The sequence below is a fragment of the Dipteris shenzhenensis genome, chromosome 16, assembly GCF_047967505.1.
Source record: "Dipteris shenzhenensis isolate YYH24624 ecotype China chromosome 16, Dip_SZ_1.0, whole genome shotgun sequence".
Lineage (NCBI taxonomy): Eukaryota > Viridiplantae > Streptophyta > Polypodiopsida > Gleicheniales > Dipteridaceae > Dipteris > Dipteris shenzhenensis.
In genome coordinates this window covers 24,501,156-24,526,509 of record NC_141611.1, presented here as the reverse complement: position 1 = coordinate 24,526,509, position 25,354 = coordinate 24,501,156, and the positions used below count along the sequence as shown (strand labels likewise).

The 25,354-nt window shown below is 44.5% G+C and overlaps 1 protein-coding gene and 1 pseudogene across 1 annotated transcript in view; both read right to left on the bottom strand.

The window, feature by feature from the left end:
* The window catches only part of LOC147892730 (uncharacterized), a 130,263-nt gene extending 125,268 nt beyond the window's left edge, over nucleotides 1-4,995 (bottom strand). The window contains exon 1 of the mRNA XM_087386883.1: nucleotides 2,380-4,995. Within this exon, the coding sequence (XP_087243009.1) occupies nucleotides 2,380-4,905 (2,526 nt within the window). The 5' untranslated portion in view covers nucleotides 4,906-4,995. The remainder of the gene's footprint in view (nucleotides 1-2,379) is intronic.
* Nucleotides 775-1,873, bottom strand: LOC147892731 (uncharacterized; annotated as a pseudogene).
* Nucleotides 4,996-25,354: the final 20,359 nt, after the last annotated feature.

Here is a 25,354-nt window from a genome sequence, read left to right as displayed (position 1 = left end):
TGTGGGCTTCGTAGTGGTGCTCCTAGGGCTTCTGTGGGTCTCATAGTGGTGCTCCATAAACACACCTTCCTGCTGCTCCAATGGGCAGCCAAACATAAAGCATGTTTGCTCCTTCTTTAATCCTGCAGTGCGCTGCTCTTCACCCTTCAGATCATACAGGCTGGAGAGCGTGTTGCGTGGCCTTCCTTGCTGCTCCAAACTGAGGCACAATCTCTGGCCCACCAACTCTGTATGCTGGCTACTTGCTCCTCTCCAGCACAGCCTAGTGTAAGGCACAAACAATGGATGCAATGGAGCCAATGGATACAACGACCCCAAGGCCGGGGGCTTTCTAAATTCCATAGAGAGTTGGAGCCCTGGAAAACCAAGTGACCAGTTGCAGACTGGCCCGAGTTGTACATGCATATATAAACTAAGTTGCAGGAAACGTCCAAGTTTTGAAACGTTTCCGAAACGCCTATTCAATTGATAGGAAACGGCAGGGGTAGGCTCAGTAAAGAATACTTGTGAAACCATATACCTTTATGAATTCTAAAATAATAACATTCTTTAATTACAGCTGCATCCCACACACATATAACTTTAGGAATTTCTAAGTAATAACTAAGTAAAGAAAACTTGAATTAGAACAACATATCACTAGGAATTCTGCAGCAATTACAGCAACATATGCAGAAACAATTCCAGCTACATCACATGTTCCATTAATTCCAGCATTTAAATAAAATGTGCACAATGCACATACGCATTACTACATCACTGAGTAAATGAAGATTACATGGAAAGTGTACCATCTTCCTCTTCCTCCTCATGAACATCCCATTGCTGAGAAGGGCCAGACTTATACCATGGGTAACTCCTAGAGAGAGACCGGAGGTTGCTGTGCACATACACAAGATTCTCTGCCATTTTATGAGCAAGCCGATTACGTTCGAGTGAATGGATGAACCCATAGGTGGACCAATTCCGCTCTGCTGCAGAAGAACTTGATACTTGTGAGAGGAGCCTGACTGCCAACTTTTGCAATTGAGGGGTATCTGAACCATAGTTCTCCCACCAAGCAACGGGAGAAAGACACTCTCTATCTGTAAGAGCAGAGGGCTCACCAAATGCACCCACTTGGCCAAGATACATGCAAAGTCCTCTCGGCAGCATCCTTTCCCACACTATCTAGAGTATGCCTCCAACCTCTCATCACTTCAGCATCTTGTTGTGGATTCTTACCAAACCATTTTGGATTGAGAAGAAAGGCTGTGGCATGGAGAGGAGAATGAAGGATATCCCATCTCACTTCTGCAATTTCTCTTATTTCTTCATAGATTGTGTCTCTATTGCTTTCTCCCGCTAGGACGTCTTTTATGGTTTTTGACTTTTCTAGATGGATTTGGTTTTCTAGTGTTTTTGAGGCTTCTCTTCCAAGAACTGGAATTGCTATGTGAGCTATAATTAAGTGCAAAAGTGGTTTCACTGCCCTCTGAGTGTTTGGAGGCCGGTTACAGTCTATTTACTGGCTTGCATACACACTTATTGTTGTGAAGTACACACAAGTAAATAACTATTTGATTCTGACTTCTGCATGTAATTCCTGGGGACGCTCTATCAGTCTTCGGTTGTGGTATACACTCTGTAGGTTCATTTCAACACCTTTAAATCTTGGACCATCAAATTAGTAATCCTCCCTACCACTCCCAGATTTTAACATTTATGTACAAATCTTCTGCTCTTCTTCAACAGAGCACACGTCCACAAAGGGAGCCCTCTCTATGCAGCTGTCAACTTTATTCATCGAATCCAGTACTACCTGTAGATTCTTCACCAGTGAATCACCATCACATTGGCTCGAATATCTAAATTTCTTCATCACACAACGCATTACTTCCCTGTAATCAACTCTTTCCCATTGGATTTCCATCAGGCTGGCTCAAATATCAAAATTAGTCCCCCTACCTTTTATCCATCTGTACTGAGAAGAACACACAAAGTCCCCCCAACCGTCTCTACTTTGCCCTCCTTGAACCCCCTATTAAGCCAAATTTGAGCCGTTTCAGGAGAAATTTTAGTTCAAAAACACCGAGCAAACTCTTGAGCATCTCTAATTAGAGTAACCCTCAAATGTGCCCAAAGGTATCAACAGAGAAAACCGTCAATCTGTCTTCAATCTGCCACATGCATTCTTTTGGTTGCCAGCAGACATGGGCTCCTAGGCTTGATCCCATTTCTGGAGGATACGTTATTCTTCAAGTGCACTGAAACACAGTTAAAAGTACATTGCCTTTAACTAGCATGTAGATTAATCATACATTGCCTTTAACTTCCATCCCATAGATTCTGTTCGACGTCACATGGGCAGACAAACTGAGTTTAAAGATGAATAAAAACCTGCAAATAGGAGATGGTGCTCGCTTGGTTGGCTACAACGTTCCTTACAGACATCTGCCTCGGTGCTGTCTTCATCTTTCCTGCAACTCTATCTATATTTGCTGAAAAATCAAAATTAGGAAGCTGAGTATTCTGTGAGGGTTCCTGTCCTCTGCCAGACCTTTGAGTAGGCATACCGAGGCGTTCCTCTCCCCTGCCAGATCTGTGAGTAGGCATCACAGCAGTCCTCCCTCTTGAGGGGCTTAGACGGGTATTTTGGTTCAAAGGAGCTTCCTGTCCAGAAACTACTTTCCTTTTTACAACTGGCCACTTCTGGGTGGCAGTCATTCCTTTCGTTTGGTTAAATGGGGTCTTCCTTCCTGTGCCCTCCGGAGTGCTCTCCTTAACACGAAATTCCTCCATGGATGGTGTGTTCCTCTCTTTCGGTTCTGGACTCTCAAGACTGGTGTAATTTGCAAGATCTTTGGATGATGAAATGACGCTGTTGTTCTCTATGTTACCAGATTGTATTCTCGATAGTTGGTTCAAGCTTTGGCTCTCATTCGATCTCGGGTAAGGTGCATTCCTCTTATCCGTCTCAATGGACTTTCGAAGGGCAGATTTTTCCTCGACTGGGGATGATGAAGAGGAGTAGGATCCCTCGAAGTTGATATAAGTCGAACTATCAGATGTAGGAGACAATGTCCTCGTACGTTTCTTGCGCAGAGGGGCAATTGCACTTGCTGAGTGTCTCTCGGAGGATGAGCTTGTACTAGTGTCTTCTGCTAGAGAAGCTTTCTCGATGGAGTTTTCCACAGCACGGACTTCCTCCAAAGAAGACTGCTTCAGTGTAGTGTCTAACATCAGAGGATCGATTTCAGGAGGAGATTTCACCGACCTGGACCTTTCCTTCGAGGACACTGTTGAATGCGCAGCCAGCGACGGGGGAGCTGTGTCCTCTTTCGTAAGGGAAGAAGTTTTCTGGACCGTTTTCTGAACGTCAGGGGGATCAGGAAGCTCGGAAAGCGCATCGTCGAGGGAGAGCCTTTTATCTGAGCTTGTAATAATGCTCTCCTGCACCACGAATGGAGCTGTCTCCGAGCTAGCAAGAGAGATTTTATTTGCCTCGGGAGCTGGTGACAATTTTCTCCTCGAACCTGTCTTGGAGATTGGAGGTGTGCTTACTGCTGAGGATTGATCAGTCTCTGAGCTAGCGACGGATCCCTCCTTAGGCTCGCGGGACTTCTTCTTTCTCGACGCTTTACCCGAGCTCGGAAGGATCTCCTCCAATGGAAATGCAACCGTCTCTGAGCTAGTAATTGAGTTCTCCTTAGGCTCAGATTTCTTTCTCCTCACCGACACCTTTATCGAGCCCTGAGGTGTCTTGTCCTCCGGTAAGGAAACGAATTCCGACGCGGCTGATGAATCGGTCTCGAGGCTCGCCATCGACGTTTCTGTAAGCTCTACATTTTGCTCTTTACGCCTCGACAATTTCTTCGACCTTGCAGGGGGCTCGACTGACGCAAGCGAATCCGTCTCTGAATTGGATATTGTTTCCGCAGATTTCTTTCTTCCCCTCGCTGCTTTCGGGAGAGTTTTGTCACTCGATGACAAAACTGTTTCCAATCCAGCCGCAATTATTTTCTCCTCCTCTACTGGGCTGCTGGCCATCAAGCTTTCTGTTACTTTTGCGGATTTCTTTTTCCTCCGCGACGCGTTCTTTGAGGCCAGAGGGTTTATGCCTACCGATGATGAATCTGTATCCCTGCAGTTCGATGTTTCTTCAGGTAGAGGACTGCTGGCCATCAAACTGTCTATTACTCCTGCGGATTGCTTTTTCCTCCGCGATACTTTCTCCGAGGCCAGAAGATTCATGTCTACCGATGATGAATCTGTATCCCTGGAGTTCGATTTTTCTTCAGGTAGAGGACTGCTGGCCATCAAGCTTTCTGTTACTTCTGCGGATTTCTTTTTCCTCCGCGAAAGTTTCTCCGATGTGAGAGGGTTTATGTCTACCGATGATGCATCTGTATCCCTGCAGTTCGATGTTTCTTCACGTAGAGGACTTCTGGCCGTCAAGCTTTCTGTGACTTCTGCGGATTTCTTTTTTCTCCGCGACGCTTTCTCCGAGGCCAGAGGGTTTATGTCTACCGATGATGAATCTGAAGCCTTTGCCGATCGCTTCGTCCTTCGCAAAGACGCCTTGTCCTCCGACAATGAATGCCTCTCCCGGCTAGTGAAGAATGCAACTTCAGGCTCAACAGATAACATTTCCACCGTCGACACCGTCTTTGATGAATCTGTATCCGAGCTATTGATGGACGTTTCTTTAGGCTTCCGAGATGCTTTTTTTCTCGTCGAGCATTTCTCGGAGCTCAAAGGGACTTCGTTTGCTATTGATGAATGTGTCTCCGAGCTACGGATTGTTTTAACCGATGCCTTCGTCCTAGTCGACACCCTTGTCGAGCTCGAAGCTCTCTTCTTTGTCGGTGATAAACCTTGCCCCGAGCTCGCAAAGAGCTCTGCTGCAGACTCGAAAGCCTGCATTTCGGGGGTCGGAACATTCTCAGAGCGGAGGCAAGTCCGGTCGACGAACGATGCAATGTTCGAGCGAGGCGAGGGGTGTACGAGATTGGAGTTTGGGGATGCAAGACGAGCCAAAGGCGAAAGGGAAGAAAGGTGAAGAAGGGAGGAGGAGGAAGGAAAGGGGGAGGGGAGGGGAAGAGCAAAATGGAGGGAGGGAGGGGAGGAGAAACGACGGGGGAATAAGAAGAAGAAGGAAGAGGTTAAACTGCGAGTGTCCATGCAAAGCTTGTGAAAAGGCTTGTGTGTGTGTGTGATATATATATAAGTCCTTGACCAGCAAGCATTATACTCTCTTTCCTCACACTCCTTATACTCTCTTTCCTCACACTCCTTATATGAGAGGTGCTTGCCTCGACCATACCATTGAGACCGTCGCGCCTTGACGCTTTGGAATACAGGCAAACGTTCATTCTCACAGAGTAGGTGGGGTGAGCACACCTTGAAGAGAGGGCAATCACGATAAACGTCCAAGCGGGCGCTTGCGTGTCTGGGTTCAAGACGCGACGCGCAAGACGTGACGGGCTAGTGACCTCGAGAGACGAGGGGACACAGGTCGTGGAGACCTCGGATTACGTTTTTGGCATATCTTGCTCATACGGATTCGAATTGAGACAAAACCTATGTCGATGCATAGGGCACGACAAGCTCTTTGTGTTCGGGACTACGAATCGGACAGGTCCAGCCTCGGAAGCTACCCTAAGCTCAATGCAACATTCGGGTCGCGAGGTACTAGTCGCATAGGCTAGACCTTGGCTAGACGAGGAGTCGGCCACGAGGGCGTTTCGACCCTCAGCAACCAACCATATTGGGCCTTGGCTTGGCAGGACGACGGTGTCGCAAGGGTTCGTGACCCCTCCTGCGCATAGCATGACGCATCCAAGCTGGGACTCGGAGGCATGCACTCGGGCCGCAAGCTAGCAACCTAAGATTTTGGCTATCTCCCGGGATCGACACCTTACACTTGGTATCAGAGCTAGTTCTAGGCAACACTCGACAAGGATTGGGGAGTCCTAGAATGTCAGGTATATCCTCATGTGAGCGGCGTTGCAGAGATGCAACCCCTCGCTAGTTCCGAGCGACTGTAAAGGATGGCTAAGCCTAAGCATGCTGAAAAGCAACCGGAGGTCCCCACGAAAGATCAATATGACACGGTTATGGATGAAACCGACGGGGAGTTGGTTCCAGCAAAGGCCTTGGACAAGGGTAAAGGCAAGCCGAGCCTATAAAAGCACTGGAGAGGGGCAAGGCGAAGACCGACGATGAGGGGGATACGACCACGCCCATGTGGGAGCATCTCAACAAAAAGATCGAGCAGGGGGACCGCACGACAAGAAAGCTCCAGAGCGAGCTCAAGTCCATTGCAGTGTTGCTCACGGAGATGCACACTGCCATAATGGACCAAGAGAAGGTGCCCAAGGCGATGATAGCACCGACGGCGCCACAGAGGGCAGTGAGAGACTGTGGTAAGTTCAAGCCACAATTGCCAGACAAATACACCTGTGGAGAAGTGGATCCATGACATGGAGGATTTCTTCACAATGGCGAGCGTGCCGACGGACCAACATGTGATGGTGGCAACCAAGCAGTTGGCAGGCAACACCTATACTTGGTTCGCCTCTGAAGAAGCACGAGGAAACCTTCGCGATTTTAAGGAGCTAAAAGAGAAGTTGGCGTCGTACTTCATACTTACCAATGAAAAGTTCAAGCTTCGGGATGAGTGGCGCACCCTAAGTCACATCGATGGTGGATTATCAAACTACATCGGCTGCTATCGTATTCTCATGCTCCAGATGCCAGAGATGCATGAATATGACAAGCTCCATGGGTTCCTATACGGCTTGCAGTCTTGGGTATGCAGGGACATAGAGAAACAGAAGCCCAAGGATTACCCGCATGCCTTGAAGATAGCGGAGAGGCTAATTGACATCGGGGGTGTGTCAGCTCCAGACAGTGGCGAACACTTGAACAGAAACGGAGGAAACAATAACCACCGTGGAGGTGGCATGTCAGGAAGGTCAAGCGGTGGCCAGGTCAGCAACGGGTCCAACTCTTCTGGCTCTAACGGATACAGCCACAAGACCACAGGGAGTGGCAGCGCGGCATTGGTTCCTAAGGCACCAAAGGGGGGCTATTACAAGTGCGGACAGGATCACTATGCACGTGATTGTCTGCGAAAGACATCAGAACCTTCGAAGTCGTCACGAATGATGGCGATGCATGCTCAAGGAAGAGGGTCCGACGTGGAGGAGGACCTAGACAATAATAGGCTACTGTGCGCACCGGAGTCCCCTCATATGATGGCGAGGTTGAACATGGTACGCTGTGCCATGTTGAGGGTGATACCAAAGTTGCCAAAGACACAGGTACCCAAAGATCCGGTGCAAGTGCCACAAGAGATCGCGGTTCTAGAGGTGGAGCTGTACAACCTGAAAAGCCAGTAGTACACGAAGCCGACGAGTGACAAAGGTATGTCAGATAGCAGTCCGGAACCAGTAAAGGAGTTAGTGTCCTTTGATGAAGGGTCATCCGACTACTCTTCAAGGAAAAGGGGACGCAAAGGCTCCCGTGCCAAGAGGACGACTCTTGAATGATCTCGTCCAAGGGGATCGACGATGCTGTCAAAGGTCAAGCAGATAAACGCCGAATCTGCATGGGACAACTAGTCTCAAGTAAAGCAAGCAACATTGAATCTACACGTGAGGTGCTAACTCTAGCTTAGTTATGTGTGCTAGGTTTGAGTGTGTGTCGTAGCCAGGTCTCCCGAGGCGACAATTGATAGTGACTGATCCCGGCCCCTTGTAAATATCTCAAATTTGTTATAGTGTGCGTTGAGTTGTACGTATAAGTGCGGTCTAAGTTGATTGTATCGTTGAAGCGGACTTCAACTCTTTTTGAACGGTGGAGAGTATATGGGAGGTGCTTGTCTTGACCATACCATTGAGACCGTCGCACCTTGACATTTTGGAATGCAGGCAAACGTTCATCGCCCGAGCTTTCTCTTGCCGTTTTTTGCTTTCATTCTCACACACGTGGTGGGGTGAGCGCACGTTGAAGAGAGGGGGATCAAGGTAAACGTCCAATCGGGGGCTTGGGTGTCTGGGTTCAGGACGTGATGTGCAGGACGTGACGGGCTAGTGACCTCGGCCGACAAGGGGACACGGGTTGTGGAGACCTCAAATTACGTTTTTTGTCATATCTTGCTCATACGGATTCGGATTGGGATGAAAGCTACGTTGGTGTGTAGCGCACGACAAGCTCTTCATGTTCGGGACTACGGATTGGACGGGTCTAGCCTCGAAAGCTACCCTAAGCTTGGTTGCGAGATACTAGTTGCATAGGCTAGACCTCGGCCATAGGCGGAGTCAGCCATGAGGGCATTTCGCTAAGGTTTGCGACCCCTCGGCAACCAACCATCTTGGGCCTCGGCTTGGCAGGACGACGGTGTGGCAAGGGTTCATGACCCCTCCTGCGCATAGTGCGACACATCCAAGGCAGGACTCGGAGGCGTGCACTCGGGCCGCAGGCTAGCAACCTAGGATTTTGGCTATCTCTCTGGACCGCCGACACCTACAGTCCTCCTCTTTGGAGAGGCATGGCTGAGGCACTATGAGCGCACACAACATGCCACAAGCTTCGTTCGTCCTACTCGTTCCCGCCATGCTTGCATCCCATTGGAGACAAGATTTCACGCTCTCCAACTGTTGCTTGGATCAGGATTCCGAGCCGATGCTCCTTTGCTCACAACTGTGCACCAATTGTGAAGAGGCACCATTTACTACCTTGCTTGACCAGTTTGTTCATGTATTGGAGCAAGTTGGCTCTGACAGGTTGACTCTTACAAAGGCTGGCTGAGCAAGAGTAGCAGCAACACAAGGGACCTGCAGAGCAGCATTCCCAGCATGGCGTCCAACCGTTGGACTGAGTGTGGAAGCGCTGCTGCTGCAGGAACCAACTCTTACAAGGTTGCACCCATCAGACATCTCATGGAGAACTTTTTCTTCCCACCTTATTTATTTGGTGCCACCTCACTTGTGGACCCTCCGTATTAAATGGAAACTTAGAGAGAGCGAAGAAGATACCACGACCCTAACGAACCCTAGCATGCGGGTCTTGCCTTCGATTGCTAGCCCTCTAGTTCACCACGCCACAACTCCATAAATCGATGGGAGCTCGATTTACCCATCAACGCCTTCCTTGAAAGAAACGTGCCCAGCCAATGGCATGTCATCGGCTTCGACAGCCATCTGCGAGCCATCCATCAGGCACTTTCTGACCCAAACATGGCCAACCACACCCCATTCCCTTACGTGGAGGGCTATGTGGTGGACGTGGCCAAGAACAAGAGTCACGACGAGAACAGGGGTCTGATCAAACTAAGCGGCAATTGGGGGGGAATTTTAGGTAAATATTCCGGTTGTTGTGGGAAGTATAATCCGGTTGCCACAAATGGGTCGAGCAACAAGATCTCATTGTGCTACAACTGGGTCAACCACATTCTCCTTCTCAAAATGCTTGGATCGGACGGCTCTGATTAAATCTAGGCCAACCCAAGCCCTTTACGTTCTCGAGAACCATACGAGTGGTGGCATTTTGAGGCATTTCTGCTAGAGTAAAGCTGCCACACCCCACTCGAGACACGAAAAAAGCTCTTGCTCACCAAGCGTTTTTGGGGCTGGCTCACACTAGATAGTAGACTTTGTTGTTTCTACATTTTTGACATTTGTGTTGGAAATAGAGGATAGAATCACTCACCCCTCTCACTCCTAATCTAGCTCATACAACACTTAAAGAGACGGAGAGAGAGGTAGCAAAACTCAAATATATTCCTCCACAATAATGGGCAGACAAAAGCTCAAGAGATGAGCGTATACAATAGCCAACAGATGCTGTCCAAGTTGTTGAGCCTACTACTCCTGTCCCTGCACACTTGCATGTGCAAGGCTTGTCGATGCAAGTGATGAGAAATGAGGGGGGGGAGGGGGCCTTTTATAGGCCTATTGCTGGGCTGAAGAAATCGACTAGTAGGGGGTCGGCTCTTGCTTGCAGCACCGACTTTTTGACCCCCTCCACCGACTAGGTTGGTCGGCCTTTGGAGGCTGAACTGGCCGGGCCAAGCCTATATATAGGCCCATGTGCTGGGCACATGGACTGCTGATGCAGTCTGTAGGCCCCGCCAATAGCTGCTCCAGGAGTCATCTAGAATGTTGCACCATTCTTCCTTGCTGCACAGGTTCCATCCAGGTGGGTTCTGTGCCCTCTTCTTCCCTTTCCCCCCTTATAGTCACATGCCCCCTTGTCTCCTCTAGGTGGGGCAGTGACTTTTCTAACAACCCCTCTCAATGACACAACTATGGGCCGATCCCCATGCGTCAAATGAGGTGTTCCATCTGCTCCTTGGGAAGCGCCTTCGTGAAGATATCTGAGATGTCATCATTGGTCGGGTATATTAACTCTATGACTTCTTCGTCGATGAGTTCTCGAACAAAGTGGTAGTGAACCTCGATGTGCTTTGTCCGTGCATGAAACACAGGGTTGTTGGCAATCGTTATGCAACTATGGTTGTCGCACATAACCACCATCACATCCTCTTGGGCCACATTCATGTCCTCCAAGATCCACCTGAGCCACAATGCTTCACATGCCGCTGTACAAGCATCCTTGTACTCCGTCTCTGTAGATGAAAGGGTGACAGTAGGTTGTTTCTTACTCAACCATCCTGATGAGAGTAAGAAAAAATATCCAAAGGTCGATCTCCGGGTATCAATATCACCTGCCCAATCAGTATCACAAAAACCTCCCAACTCAATGCCTCTCGTATACGTGATGTCGTAGGTGCAAGTACCCTTCAAGTACCTTAGCACCCTCATACATGCATCCCAATGGGCCTTCTTGGATGTAGCGGAGAACTAACAGAGCAATCCAACTGTGTAGGAAATATCTTGTCGGCTAATGGTGAGGCAAAGCAAACTCCCCACCAAGCGTCGATACAGTGATGAATCAACCGGCTGAGATGGATCACACATACTGAGCTTTAGACCAGTTTCCATGGGAGTCACTGCTGCTTTGCAATTTTCCATCTGAAAGCATTGGAGCAGTTCCTTGTAATATTTCTCCTGTGAAATAAAGATACAGCTCTTTCCTTGCTTCACCTCAATCCCAAGAAAGTAGTGAACTATGCCTAAGTCAGTCATCTCGAACTCCTCCATGAGACGTCTCTTGACTTTAGCAATCTTCTTCGTATGATCCCCTGTAATGATGAGGTCATCCACATATAGAATCAATACCAGCCGCAAATCCCCCTCTGTGTCGAGATAAAGATTTGCCTCTGATGGACTCCGTTGAAGCCCGATCTTCTAAAAGAAAACATCTTTCCGTTGGTACCAAGCTCTAGGGCCTGTTTCAGCCTGTATAAGGCCTTCTTCAGTTTGCACACTTCTGATGGGGATCCTGGTATATCTGAAATCCTGGTGGTTGAGCCACATATACCTCCTTCTCCAAGGTACCATTCAAAAATGCGGACTTGGCGTCCATCTGAAAAATAGGCCAATTGTGATGAGCAGCCAAGGCAATGACTGTCCGAATAGTCACCATTCTAGCTATAGGGGTGAAGGTCTTGTCCAAGTCAAGTCCTTCTGATTGTGCATAGCCTTTCACGACCAATCTTTCTTTGTACATGTCCAAGCTTCCATCTGACTTGAACTTAATCTTGTATACCCATTTAGTCCCAATGACCTTCCACTTGGTTCGTTTGGGCACTAAATCCCATGTGTCATTTTTCAAAATGGCATCCATCTCTGCCTGCATGGCTTTCTGCCATTCTGAAATATCCTTCGCTTCCTGGAAGGAATGGGGCTCCGCAAGTTGAGCCACCAAAGTGTAGTTCACGGAGGGAGTCTTCATGTTGCATTGAGACTGCCGCACTCCGAAACTGCTCTCGGGAATCTCTGTGACCCACGAGTCTACTAAAGTCTTCAAATACCATTGAGGTAGCTTCTTCTCTGATGGAGGTGCCTTTGATGGAGTTGCCTTGGGAGCTGGCTCTGGAATGGTATGGCCCTCCTCCTCCTCCTCGGGGTCTTCAGTCAGCTCCACCTCTTGGATGGTGACCTTGGGTGGGGGTAATGCCAGAAGTTCAGGAACCTCTTCTACAGACTGTGGCTCGGACTCCTCAAAGATCACATCCCTGCTAATAAGGATCTTCTTCTTTTTTGGGTCCAAAAGGCAATAGGCCTTGGATTCTTCACTGTATCCCATAAAGATACATCTTCGGCTATGGGAACCAAGCTTCGTCCGCTCATCTTTATGCACATGAACAAATGCATTAGAATCGAAAACCTGTAAATGAGATATTGTGGGCTTCTTACCATAGTAAGCTTCATATGGAGTCTTGTCATCAACAGCCTTGGTCTTGATTCGTTGAGGATGTGAACGACAGTGTTCACGGCTTTCACCCTAGTAAGCTTTCGAGAGATTCCTCCCTCGCAACATGGTCAACCCTTCTTCAATCTCCAAGTAAGGTATTCTTCCAAGAGACGAGCCCCAAATCAAGAAACAATAGAATATTACTTGGACCCACATCGAGTGATAGAAAGAGAGAGAGAGAGAGAGAGAGAGAGAGAGAGAGAGAGAGAGAGAGAGAGAGAGAGAGAGAGAGAGAGAGAGAGAGAGAGAGACATACATGCACACACACACACACACACATGGTTAGGACTGGGTGTGAGACTCATCTATATCACCTTATCTATTGGACTGATCAGTAGGTCAAGCTTTGGACCCCAGACTTAGACCACGTTAGATCAGACAACAGACCAACAAATTGGGTTGGCCATACTTGGATCTAGAGCAGCCAAAACTAGATCATAAACATACTAAACCCAGAACTAGAGTAGATTTTACAGGAATCTATATCAAGTTGTATGCAGATCAAGCATAGATTAGACCTACATTCAACATGCACAAGATCCATACTAGACCAGATCAGATGAGGATCTAAAGGAGCTTTACCTAGATCTAGTGCAGATTGTATGGTACATGACAAAGTGAGAGATACACAATAAAAGTATAGCAACAAAATCACAAGAGATAGAAATGCATGCTTCTCTTTTCGAAATTGACAAAGTAGAATGTTTTTTACTTCTAAATCCTACTATACAAACAAAAGTTTATGTTAGATAGTTGATATAAAATAACAAATAATTGTGTTCAAGCAACGTATAAGCATTGAACGATCTACCAATTATTAGATGTAATTGCTATCAATGACAAGTATTTAACTTTCAATGAGATAATTCACAAATAAATATCAAGAAAATTTAAAGAAGACATTAACAATAACAAAACCACAAATAGATGGAATATGTTCACTTTGCAAAGCACAAATTAACCAGATGAAAATATGTTCCACGACTGTGTGACGCAAAACAAGGTTATCCAATTGTATAAATATTACCAGAACTTATAGAAAGATTAGTTGTATCACGTGTGACATTTAGTCAAATATGATAGTGCCTACGCTTTGAACGATACCTTTTGAAAGGTAGAATTATAAATATCATGACAAAGCTAGAAAGTGCACAAACAATTCTCTCATGTCAACTAGACCACATGATGACAAATGGTGTTTCCATAAAGGGAAAATTAGAATGTAAGTATCCATTCACAAGTAGTTCTAGTCACCATTTTTCTATCTATCAATAAATGTGCCAGATCGGGTGGTGCTAGTTCCTCATTTCATATCGTGGCCCTTGGCTCCTCTAGGTGTACAAGCCAATTGCCTTTTCCAAATGACCAAAGGGGCATCGTTATCATTGAGGGAATGCAAATGGCCTCAAATGGCTCACGGCCGCAGTCCACACACACAAGTTGTCTTGGTAACAAGAATGACCCTAACTCCTAGAACTCTAAGACCTCATATACAAAACATCCTATTGACTTGAAACGTCAGTGCTAGGATTCAAGATTGTCCCCAATTCTGCGTCGAGTAGGATCCTCATGGTTTGATTTATTTGGTCTACTCATGGAACCATTGTCATGTGTTGCCTTGCCAAGGGAATCAGTGGAGCATGGCATTTGCAAAAGAGCTCATAGATAGTTGTGGCCTCATGCACTCAGATTTCAATCATTTGATAGTATATATCTTTGCCAATGTTGAGGCCCCCTATTAGATCAAACCTCCTTCTTTGCCTTGCTGAGCCTCAGCTTGATAACACACCTCCATGGGGGGAGTCAATTGCTCTTTATGCTTAGCCCCTTCACACCTGATTTGCTTTGTGCATCACCTATTAGTGGGCCCTTAGTGGGTTCATCTATGTTAGTCAATCCTTGGCATTTAAGTCAATGGGATCCTCCTTCCTTGTTCCCTCATTTCTTCACCTCTTCAGATGCTTTAACGTGGCCTCTTCCTTGGCTTGCTTCCTCACTACCTCTACTACCTGATTTTCTACTTTGTGAGCAGCCCACTCCTTTACTTTCTCGGCCTCTCACGCTTCATTTGGCCTCTTGGTTCATTTCTTCATCAGCTGTTATCTTGATCAACAATTTGTGGCCGCTCGGGTCTTCTCATGTTCAACACCTCAACTCTCTTCAGTTTTTTTTTTGTACGCTTTGGCTATTTGGTCTCCTACCTCTTCAGCCTTTTATTTTACTTGACCCCCCCTTCCTTCATTTTCATACTCGGTATTTTTCACTTGGGGTCACCTTTTAGGATGTTGGGGTCATGGAGGCTGATGTACCTATTTCTCATGTGCCACCGTCACATTCTTTCTTTAGCTCGGGCTTTTCAAGGTCTTGGTGTTGGGTGAGTGGTCTTAAGAGCTCTTCAACTTTTTGCATCTCATCCTATTGTTGTCGAATCCCCTTGAACGATTTTAAGCCTTATTGAGTGAGTTTGGCTTAGATATTTGTGAGGTTTGCCATTGATACGAGGACCTTGTCCCTAGCCTTCTTGCCTTATGCCTCCAGAATGTCAGTTCGGGTCTTCAATTTGGTGTTCTACCCAATTAGTCCAATCTATGCACATCCTTTTCCTAGGTCTTTCTACATCCATTTTGATGCTTTAACTTCTTGAATTATTTGTGCAAGGGTGCTATCTCTCTATTTGCATCACCAGCCTTGGGATAGCCACGATTCACTAATCAATGGCCTTCGTTGTTTTAGCTTGCCTTGTCTTTTGGTCCTTTTCAAAGGACACATAAGTTGCATGCAATGATTCATTTTCCTCCTCTAGCCTTCAGGATCGATAATTGCAGCTCTAAGCATAGGAAGTTATCAGACAGTGATGTAGCACGTTAGGACTATCAGTTGGCAAATCTTTAGTGTGTATGTGGTGTATGAGTGGGTCAACTCAACTTGATTGCACATGTTGATGTCGTTGGGTAGGATGGGTCATCGGTACTTTGTATGTGAACTACTTGTGTTCATGGTAGTAGAGTTTGGTCAATCTTCAATCTGTAGGTTTGATGACAATGGTCCTTCTCACATTGCTTGGGTTTCTCAGTCAGTTTTGGGTTTGATAGTGATGTTTCCCTTGTCTTCTTGTCTCGGTGGTGATGCAGGCTATAAAATAGTGGTGGTGCTAAAGGCGCTTGTTGGCTATTGCTACTATGGCCTTGGTTCGAAGAGTGTTTCCACTACTAGCTCTTTGGTTCTCTTGGGCATCTCCTTGAATAGACCATATAGCCTATTCACTGGTGTGGAAAGCCATTGGCTCTTGACCTCCTTTGTGCTTTGTACTAGCAGAACAAGTAAAGGTGCACTCTCACTCATCCGCCCTTTTGCCATTTGATTGGATTCATGTGACTTGTTCATTGATTCCCAACTACATGCAAGTGGAGAAGATTGAAGACTCAAGGATCTATCATCAGGAAAGAAATAGAGAATTGTCGACGAAGGAAAACGATCAAGGGAAGCTAAACTGAAGTGAGGAGGTTTAAAGAAATGCAGACGATAAGCCTCGCTTGGGTAGAGAATCCAAGAATAGACCCAAAAGTGATATTTTTAGCAAGAAGGACGAGGAAGAAGCTGGTCATTTGTCGAAAGAAAATACAAAGAAGGATGCACAAGCTCGGAAGCAGAGTAAGGAGACTTTGATGGTTTTGGATAAAGGTGCAAAAGGAAGTCCTCCTAAGCACCAATTGCTTAGGGCAACAAAGGGTAAGGCTAGAAAAGGTAACTTCATTAATATTTGTGCTCCTTTGGTTGAGAAAATTGATTGTGACACTAATTTGCAGCATGAATAAGGTTGGCAGTAAGAAATTATCTGTGGTCTTGATGACATGGAATGCTAGAGGGATATATTCTTTCTGGAAGAAGGATGGAGTTAGCAAAAGCTTAAGGCATGAAATAATGTGAGTTTAAGTGTTTAAGGATGAGGAAGGTGAATATCGCATGGATCAAGTTAGAGTGCAGGCTAGAAGCTTTTATGTCGTATTTGTTTATGCTCCCAATAGATTTATGCAAAGGGCATTATTGTGGGCAAAAGCTAAGGAATTTGTCAGTTGGGAAACAAGTAGTATGCTTAGGTGATTGGAATAATGTTTATGATGCAAATGATCGGTCCCAAGAGGGAATTGGATGCTTAGTTAGGAACAAATTGAGTCGGGCAGTTTGACAAGCTCTTGTGGTTTTGTGGATTTGGTTGATTATTAGATGTTTAACTCTTTTGCATGGCATGGTCGACATATTGATCAAATTTGGAGGGCATCTCAATTGGACATAATCTATTTTATGGAGTGTGGATGGTGGTTGAAACTTGAGATTAGTGGGAGAGTATCTCAATTGGACATAATATATTTTATGGAGGGCGGATGGTGGTTGAAACTTGAGATCAGTGGGAGAGTATCATAGACAGTTTCATTTGATCACTTTCCACTTTATGTTAGTTTTGATCTAGCTTTGGCTACTCAAATTGGGAGGGGTACCACATTCCATTTAAGCCAAACACATCTTTCCCGGTTTTGATCTAGCTTTGGCTACTTGAATTGGGAGGGGTCCCACATTTTGTTTACGCTAAACACATATTTCCTGAGACTTAAGGACTTTGATATGGTAGTGCAAGATGTCTTGACCACACAAACCAAAAAGGATTTTAGATAGACAAGAAAAAAGAATGTGAAATACAATATGGCAAGAATGTCTGGTTAAGTGGAAATATAAACCTGAAGAGAGTTCAACATGGGAAAGGGTAAGCAATCTCTAGAGGGAGTTTCCCAATTTTGTTTTTGAGGACGTAAACCATTCTTAAGGGGAAGGGAATGTTACATCAGCCATACTCACGAAAGGATCATGACATGGTTATGGTGGCGAGGCGGGAAGCCAGAGGGCGTGACAATGCTTGTTAATGTGGATTCTAGCTAGGTTCTAGGAGGTTTTCCTAGGCCTAGGCATTAATTCTAGGTGCATTAGGTGCATTAGGGAATGCCCTTTAGAGGGGTCTATTGAAGGGTCTAATATGGACACATGGCACAACATGAGGAGTCCATATGGCAAATATTGGGCTAGGTGGAAGAATTCCAAAAAAGGAGCTCAAAGTGAAAGGAGGTCAAGGAGATGGATCTCACGTGCAGGAAAGGACAAGAGGAGGCAAGCTCTTGTAAGGGAAATCCTTGGCTGGGTGGTAAATGGATAGCAAATCCCTTTGAGTTTGTAACACCCACCATAGGGAGTATGCATATGTAATTTACATGTTGAACTGTGCCTACTTAATAAGTTGTTGTATTTTGCATCTTATTTATGCTTGGGTAGAAATACCTGTGCATTGCATAGCATTAGTTAAGGAATTGAATTTAGAGATGGGATTTCGTGGAGGACATGTGAAAATTTAAGGTGGACAAGAAAATGTCTAGAGCAACACAAAATCTTCCTACCAAAGTGTCCATGGATGGAGAAAAGGAAAGGAGATTCGTATCTAACCATAATCTTGACAAAGAAAAACATACATGATCTCCTATTAGCTTGGATTGGGAATACTAGAAATCTTCATGTGAATGCACTACTAGTAATGCTTCACATTCTTAGAGAGTGACTTTGAAAGCAAAAGTGTGGCGAAAGCTCAATGCATTGATAAATTGATTTGCTAGGGTCAAATTGACAATATATATTATGAAAGGTTCAAGATGTGGGTTTATGCAGTTAATGGTGGCGAAAGCATAGGTAGTTGCATATTATGCATTACATGGTAATAGTATCACCATCAAAATCTTTAGCACTTGACTTATTTAAAATTTTGTTACCAAAATGATGTTCATCATGTCTACAGCATATTGTCTATGTGCATGGACCATGGTTTGTAGAGAATTGGGGGTATCTATCCATTTATAACACACAAGGCATGGATAAGTCATACTATCAAGCCAAGGCATCTTACTTCAAGAAAATAAGCCATGGTGGTTGTATCACTAGTAGCAATGAATTACACAAGATCTTTGATTGTTCTTTTAGATCTTTACTAGGTAGGACTGTGAAGTTGGGGTAAGGCAAATGCTTCAAAACTTGCAAAAGTAGTTCATGTCATATAAAAGAAATGAAGGCATTGTGCTCAGAAGGCATCCATAAGGAGTTGAGCAGTTACAAAGTAGAGCTAGATAAGGGAGCTAATTGGTCCATTGAGAATGTGAATCTTTGCTTTGATTGTGTGTGGCTCTAGATGAATAAAGTGCATTTTTGGACCTCAAAAATTGAGTACTCTTTCATGGAACTATGTCTACATTTGGAAGTCGGGGGTCAAGGGGGGGGGTGCAATCAACAAGCCCTAATTTAAAAGGGTCCTAGGACTTTTAAAAAGATCTCCTAAAAGTAGTTTTATGAAGGGTATGTAAAGAACTTTCAAAGCCTAACTCAAGATATTCTATGGCAAGACTTAAAGTAGCTTTATGAAAGCTATATAAAGCACTTTTAGACCCTAACTCACACTATCCTAAGGCGAGAGCTTAAAACCTTGCTAGGCCCATCGGATGCCATATTAGGAATCCACCCCAATCTTCCTCCTCCAACTCCATGGCCTTCTCTAAACATACTTCTAGTGGCTGAGAGAGTTCCCTATGGCACTCCTAAAGATCCGTCCCCTCCCCATCGTCCTTGCCCTACCCATCAGATGTTGAGAGTTCATGCTCAACATCATGTGATCATGTGTGCATAACACCATCATGTGATCATATGTGAATAGCACTAACCTTATAGAGTGCTATAAAGGAAAGGGTTAGATCCCCTAACCCTAACCCTAAATGGGTTTGTATATATTTAACATTTTCAACTAAATCTATTGTATAGTTAGTTATTTGTGGTGTGCTCTCTAGTTGTGCCCTCTCTTCTCATCTCCACTGTTCTCCTCTCCCCTCTTTATATTTTGTGCCTCGCTACTGCATATGACTCCCACATGATGCGGCTCCAACAAACGAGCTCACGGGCTCCTAGTAGCACACACAGTCGATAGCAACGTCTATCTACCAGTTGCCTCCAGCATCACCAAGGGCCTCGACTCCTTCAAGCCCGACTGCTTAAAGCGCCAAGCTTTCGCTCATTGGCCTTCTACTCTCAACGACCATCGCTCCAATCAGGTGGCTGTTGCTCCAAGACCTTCTCCACCGATGGTCGACTAGCTACAATGACCATAGCTTCTGCTCACAGCGCCCAATGCCCAAGCTTTACAACTGCGGCACAGCTCCGTGCGACCTTGCAGTACAACGACTCTAACTCACCAATGACCTTGTAGTAGCTTCACGGCCTCCTTCAAGGGCCAACTCCATCCACAGCACCTTCAATGACCATAGCGCCTAGTGTGCACGAGCTCCCAATAGCCAGCACTCGCGGCTCATCATACTCGGCTACAAACAATCCTGCAAGACTAAGAGCTCAAAGCTGCTCTACCAGCCGACCTTCAACAACGCACTCCAAATGCCTTCCAAGGCTAGGGGCTCCCACAATGATCTCTGGTTGCCAGCGAGATGACGATGTCCTCTAATAAAGCCATAGCCTCCAAAGCACACGCGACTCAATGAAACCTTCTGTAGATAGCCACCCACTGAAAGATTCTGATGGAATCTTCTTTAGATTCTGGTGAAGCCAGTATTGACACGTGGCATTTCACAAGCCACTTATCCTCCACATCAGCACAACCTGCCACATCAATAGCCTCATGAGGCTACCACATCATCAAGGAATCTTATTTGCCACATCATCCTAAGTGTCGCATCAGTAGGGCCATGTCACTGTGCCATGTCATCATCAACTACCACGTCAATAGTCTAATCAGCCACTTGCCACATCATCTCACCTACCACATCAGTAGTTTAATCAGGTGCCACGCCACCCCATCCCATGTCAGTTGACCACGTAAGCAACCATGTCATCATTGACCAAGTCAACTATACCTAGGTTAGTCAGTTTGACCATGGTTGGGTCAGCATGACCTTGGGTTAGGTCAATCACTGCCACCTCATCTACCAAGTGGCACACTAACCTCTGCAAGCACACATAGTGCTCCACAATCAGTACATGTGACCACACCTGCCACCTCAGCACAGGGCTCCACAGGCACAATCCTTGCTAAGCACAGTCACTGCATGTGACCCCCTAACTACCACATCATCATTGAGGACATTTGCACTCCTTTTGCCCCTCCACCTAGATCAAGCCGTATCTCGATCCAGGAAGAATTTGAGGGCACTCCAAAAAGGAATGTCTCTCGATTTTTTATGCTCTACGCACCCATCACATCACGTGTACATTTTGACACAAGTATCACTCACTTTTAAGCCTCACCAATAAATCCACTTCTTACACGCACATTAGCCTCTACATCGATGCATCTGACCCAGCACTTAAAGAACAAAAGAAAAGGAATTATTTGTTGTTCTTTCATTGATCGACGGTTGGTAGGAGATCAGAGTAGACTAGATCGCCATAGAGGGGACGCTTTGAATCTCCCCAAGTTGCCAATCTAAGCCATGCCCGAAATTCTCGACTAGTACCTACTCGGAGTCAGTCCATATGCTCACATACGGTTTCACATCATCACTTTACCTGAAACCAGACGTTCATCAGTTCAATGAGCAAACTTTAGAGTGTTTAGAGGCATTGCCGATTATTCAGTGGACAAATAGCACATGATTTGATTTCACACACACATGCCACCATTGTAAAGCCTATACGGCTATTTCACGGCATTGTGCACATCATTTCAGCCTTGTAAAGCCTCTTGGCTATTCCTGGCATCATTTGCCACAAGCCTTGTGATTCAGATTGGATTTTATCTATTGTAGTTCTATCTTCACCCGACAGTTCATATTTCACTTGCATCAATCAGTGTTTTGCAGTTGATTCAGACAGTGATTATCACAGCACTTTGAGTACATTTCTTGCACCATGTCTATGACTAGCAACCTCAATCTAGAGGCATCTGCTAAGCTAGACAACTCTAATTGTGGCACATGAAAATACCAAATGGAGACCATTCTTGTACTTCAGGACAAATGGGAGCATGTTGATGGATCTACACCTAGACCATTGGACGATCCGGCCACCAGTAGCTCTACTCCACTTGTTGTCACAACACCAGCAACGGGATCTACAGTGGGATCTACAACTACACAAACAGTTTTCATACTTGTAGCAGATCCTGCCATTGCTCGAGCTCAGGCAAAATGGGATAAGAAAGACAAGTATGCATATCATCTGATCAAGCAGAATGTGCAAGATGTCATGCTAGGACAACTCAACATAGTCAAGACATGGGAAGGTGTTGAGAGTTCACACTCAAAATCATGTGACCATGTGTGCATAGCACCATCATGTGATCATATGTGCATAGCACTAACCTTATAGAGTGCTATAAAGGAAAGGGTTAGATCCCCTAACCCTAACCCTAAATGGGTTTGTATATATTCTACATTTTCAACTAAATCTAGTGTACAGGTAGTCATTTGTGGTGTGCTCTCTAGCTGTGCCCTCTCTCCTCATCTCCACTCTTCTCCTCTCCCCTCTTCATATTTTGTCATCAGAAATGTTCCCTCCATCAGAAATCTCACATCATAGACCCAACAACATGCCCTCACACCCACCGCCCTCTCCCTGGTATCCAACTCTCTAGTCGATCATGATATTGAAGAGAAAGTGGTGTTGGAAAATCTTTAAGATATCGAGAACACTGGCGGAGGAACCATCATAAAGTAGACAGCAAGGAAGCCCACATTGCTTCTAGTAGTTTTGTGATAATAGGCATAGAGTAAAAAAAAAAAGACCATGGAAATAGTGATGCACCCTCCAAAAACTCTGAAATCTTCAACTCCAAAGAAGAAATAGGAGACAATGAAGAGTACAATAAAAATTCCCCATAATTCAGGATAATATTCAACAATAGGAGAGGTTTGAAATGGGCACACCATAGAGTATCAGAGCAGGATGAGCAAGCACAAGCAAGGGAAGAGAAAATGAGGAAACTCGAGGTAGGCAAGATGTCATGAATCCATGTGTCAATACTTGTGCAAGCTCCACCAAAGTGAAGAGGCAGAAGAAATAAGCCATAAAGGTACTTACTTAAATCAAGGAATTTTAGACAACTTTGACAATCCAATCCCGCATGCTCCTTTCCAACATGTTGTACTTGAGATTGCAAAAAATTACATGTGTGATTCTATGCAAGCGCTATGATGGCATTCCAAGAGAAGCCTTTTTGAAGATGTAAACTTGTGTGCCATCCATGCAAAGTATGTCATAGGTATGGACAAGAATTTGTTTCTTCCAAAGTGGCTCCACTCATGACCCCTCCCTTAGGCCATATAATTTATTTATATCTTGCTCTTGCCCTTTGGAGGCACATTGTGAACAATTCTATTTGTTTATCTTGCTGTTAGAGGCAACTTCATACAATACAAAATACATTGAATTTTTGGTACATCACATTCTAAATATTTCTTTTTCTAAGTTTATCTATGTTGATACGATGCGTATCATGCTTTCCCATGAAGAAATATAATTTTGAAGGGATAAATAAATGAAATTTACCATGGTGCTAAAAAAAATGTTTGTTAGGATAGTGTGCTTTACCTAAAAAAACAAAAACCCATCACATCACAAATTTGGACATTTGGAGGGTGTGCAAATGTCCCAACTCCCATAGATGATTGAGAAAATTTTGCTATACATGGATTAAAAGGCATGTTTGTATTACAAATTGTATTACAAGGAGGCCTAATAGCTTGCCTCTCTTCTTAGCTAATTCTATTACATCCCAAATAGGGGCCTTTGAATCCCCTTGTAGGTTCCTAGATCTAAACCTATAGAGGAACCACTATGGCTATCCTCTCTTTCCACCAAGGAAATAACTATTGTTGTCAACATTATGCCATGAATATTCAAGGCCAATGCACTAATGGTAGCCATGTGGTGGACCAAAATGACCTTGTCATAATTTTGAGTGATGTTGGCATTCTAAATGACACACGACAAGGCCTTGCACTTCAACAGCTCTGTAGGCCCTTGTTAACATTTTGTATTATTTTAGAAAGTAATGAACCATCACAAGAAAGATATATATACGAGAAAAATTGGTGCATCTTTGATCCATAGGAGGCCATGCATATGTTCACTGCAACATTGTTGAAATTTTCTTATGATGAGGAAATCAAGTAATTTGCCAAAGATATTAAGGTTTTTATATAAGAAATTTATTATTGCTTAAGCTTGATGATCAAGTATCATGTACAAGTAAGTAGGTTATTTATATGTATTCATTAATTGTGTATTATTTTTTTAAAAATTGGTTTCTTTGTTTTCAAGTTTTTTGAGGGAATGTATTAAGGGTGACAAATTATTTCTACACTTGTGAATGTGACAAAGAAAGTCAGTGGTCCCCAACTGACAAATTGTAGCATGTAGATTCTTAAATAAATGTTCTAGATGAAGCAAAGATGTTCAATTCTAGTCTAGTTCTTGATAAGCTATGTTTAGGGATTACATATTCACATAATCGCATGCACTATTTGACTTTCTTATGTATGTGAACATTATTTTCATGCAATACACACACAATGAGAAAAAGGCATTCCCGGTATAAAATTAACAATTAACCACCATTTATTTGAACAATACCACTGGTAGATGTTTAATACCACTGGTTATTTGAACAATACCATTGGTAGATGTTTAATACCACCATTTATTTGAACAATACCACTGGTAGATGTTTAATCTACCATTGATATAAACAAAACTTTAATGTTGATAGAACTAGTGCTAAAACCAATGCTAGTAATGCTGATGGTACAGGGTCTAGTGCCATCGATATCAAGAATCATATTGCTAGGGTCTAGTACTCTCAATATTTAATATTAGTGTCGATAACAGAAACATGAACATTCCTGAGAGATTATTGACAGAAACAGTATCTTCCCACCTACATAAGGAACTTGTTGGGTGAGTATTGATGCTTTGAGATATACTTATCCTCTCTTATCATAAGCCCCACCTGAGGGTGTGGCTTGGGGAGAGGTTCCTAATCTTTGTGCTCACAAGGCATGGGGCTAGCTGGGACGGCGGTGCCTGGACTCTCTCGAAGGGAGGTCCATTTTGTCATTTTTTCTTGTGCATGCATGCGTGCATTCTGTATCATGTTGCATGCATGCATTTTGTATCATTCATGTTTCATATGTCATGCATGCATGCATGCATGGATTCGGTATCATGTTGCATGCATGCATTCTATATCATGTTGGAGGCATGCATTTCATATCATGTTGTATCATGCATGTTTCATATGTCATGCGCGCAAGTTCTGTTACATTGTGGCATTTATGAGTTGTAAAATTTTCTTGGAATTGATTGTACATCTCTAATGTAGCATCATGCATCATATCATGTAGCATCATCATGTATCATATCATGTTGCATCTTATCATGTAGCATCATCATGCATAATCTAATATTACATAATCATGCATCATATCATGTTACATCATGTGGCATAATGTAGCATCATGTGGCATCATGTGGCATTTTCATGAATCATATCATCATCATGTAGAATACGTTTCCTATTATCTACAATTCACATGTGACTAGAGATAACCTGCCAAAAACTTGCGCCTACTTCATAGATCCCGTTCAAAATGTCAGTATAAGATGAGGCACATTGCAATGACTGAGCCAAAAGAGCAAGGAAGAGATGGCTTACATGAAAGAAGGATCAAGAGGAGGAGTGTACTAATGTAATTAAGTGCTTGCAAAGGATTACCACCGCACTTCAACACTTGCCAAACACTATCTAATGAGCCTCACAATAGGCAGATCCTATAGGCACTCATTGGAAAGACATCAAGAACTTGGTGTCTGAGGATGAGGTATTATCCATCTAGGCAATCCATCTAGGCACTAGATGTAGAGGGACAATCTAAAAAGAGGGAAGGCAAAGAAGGAAAAG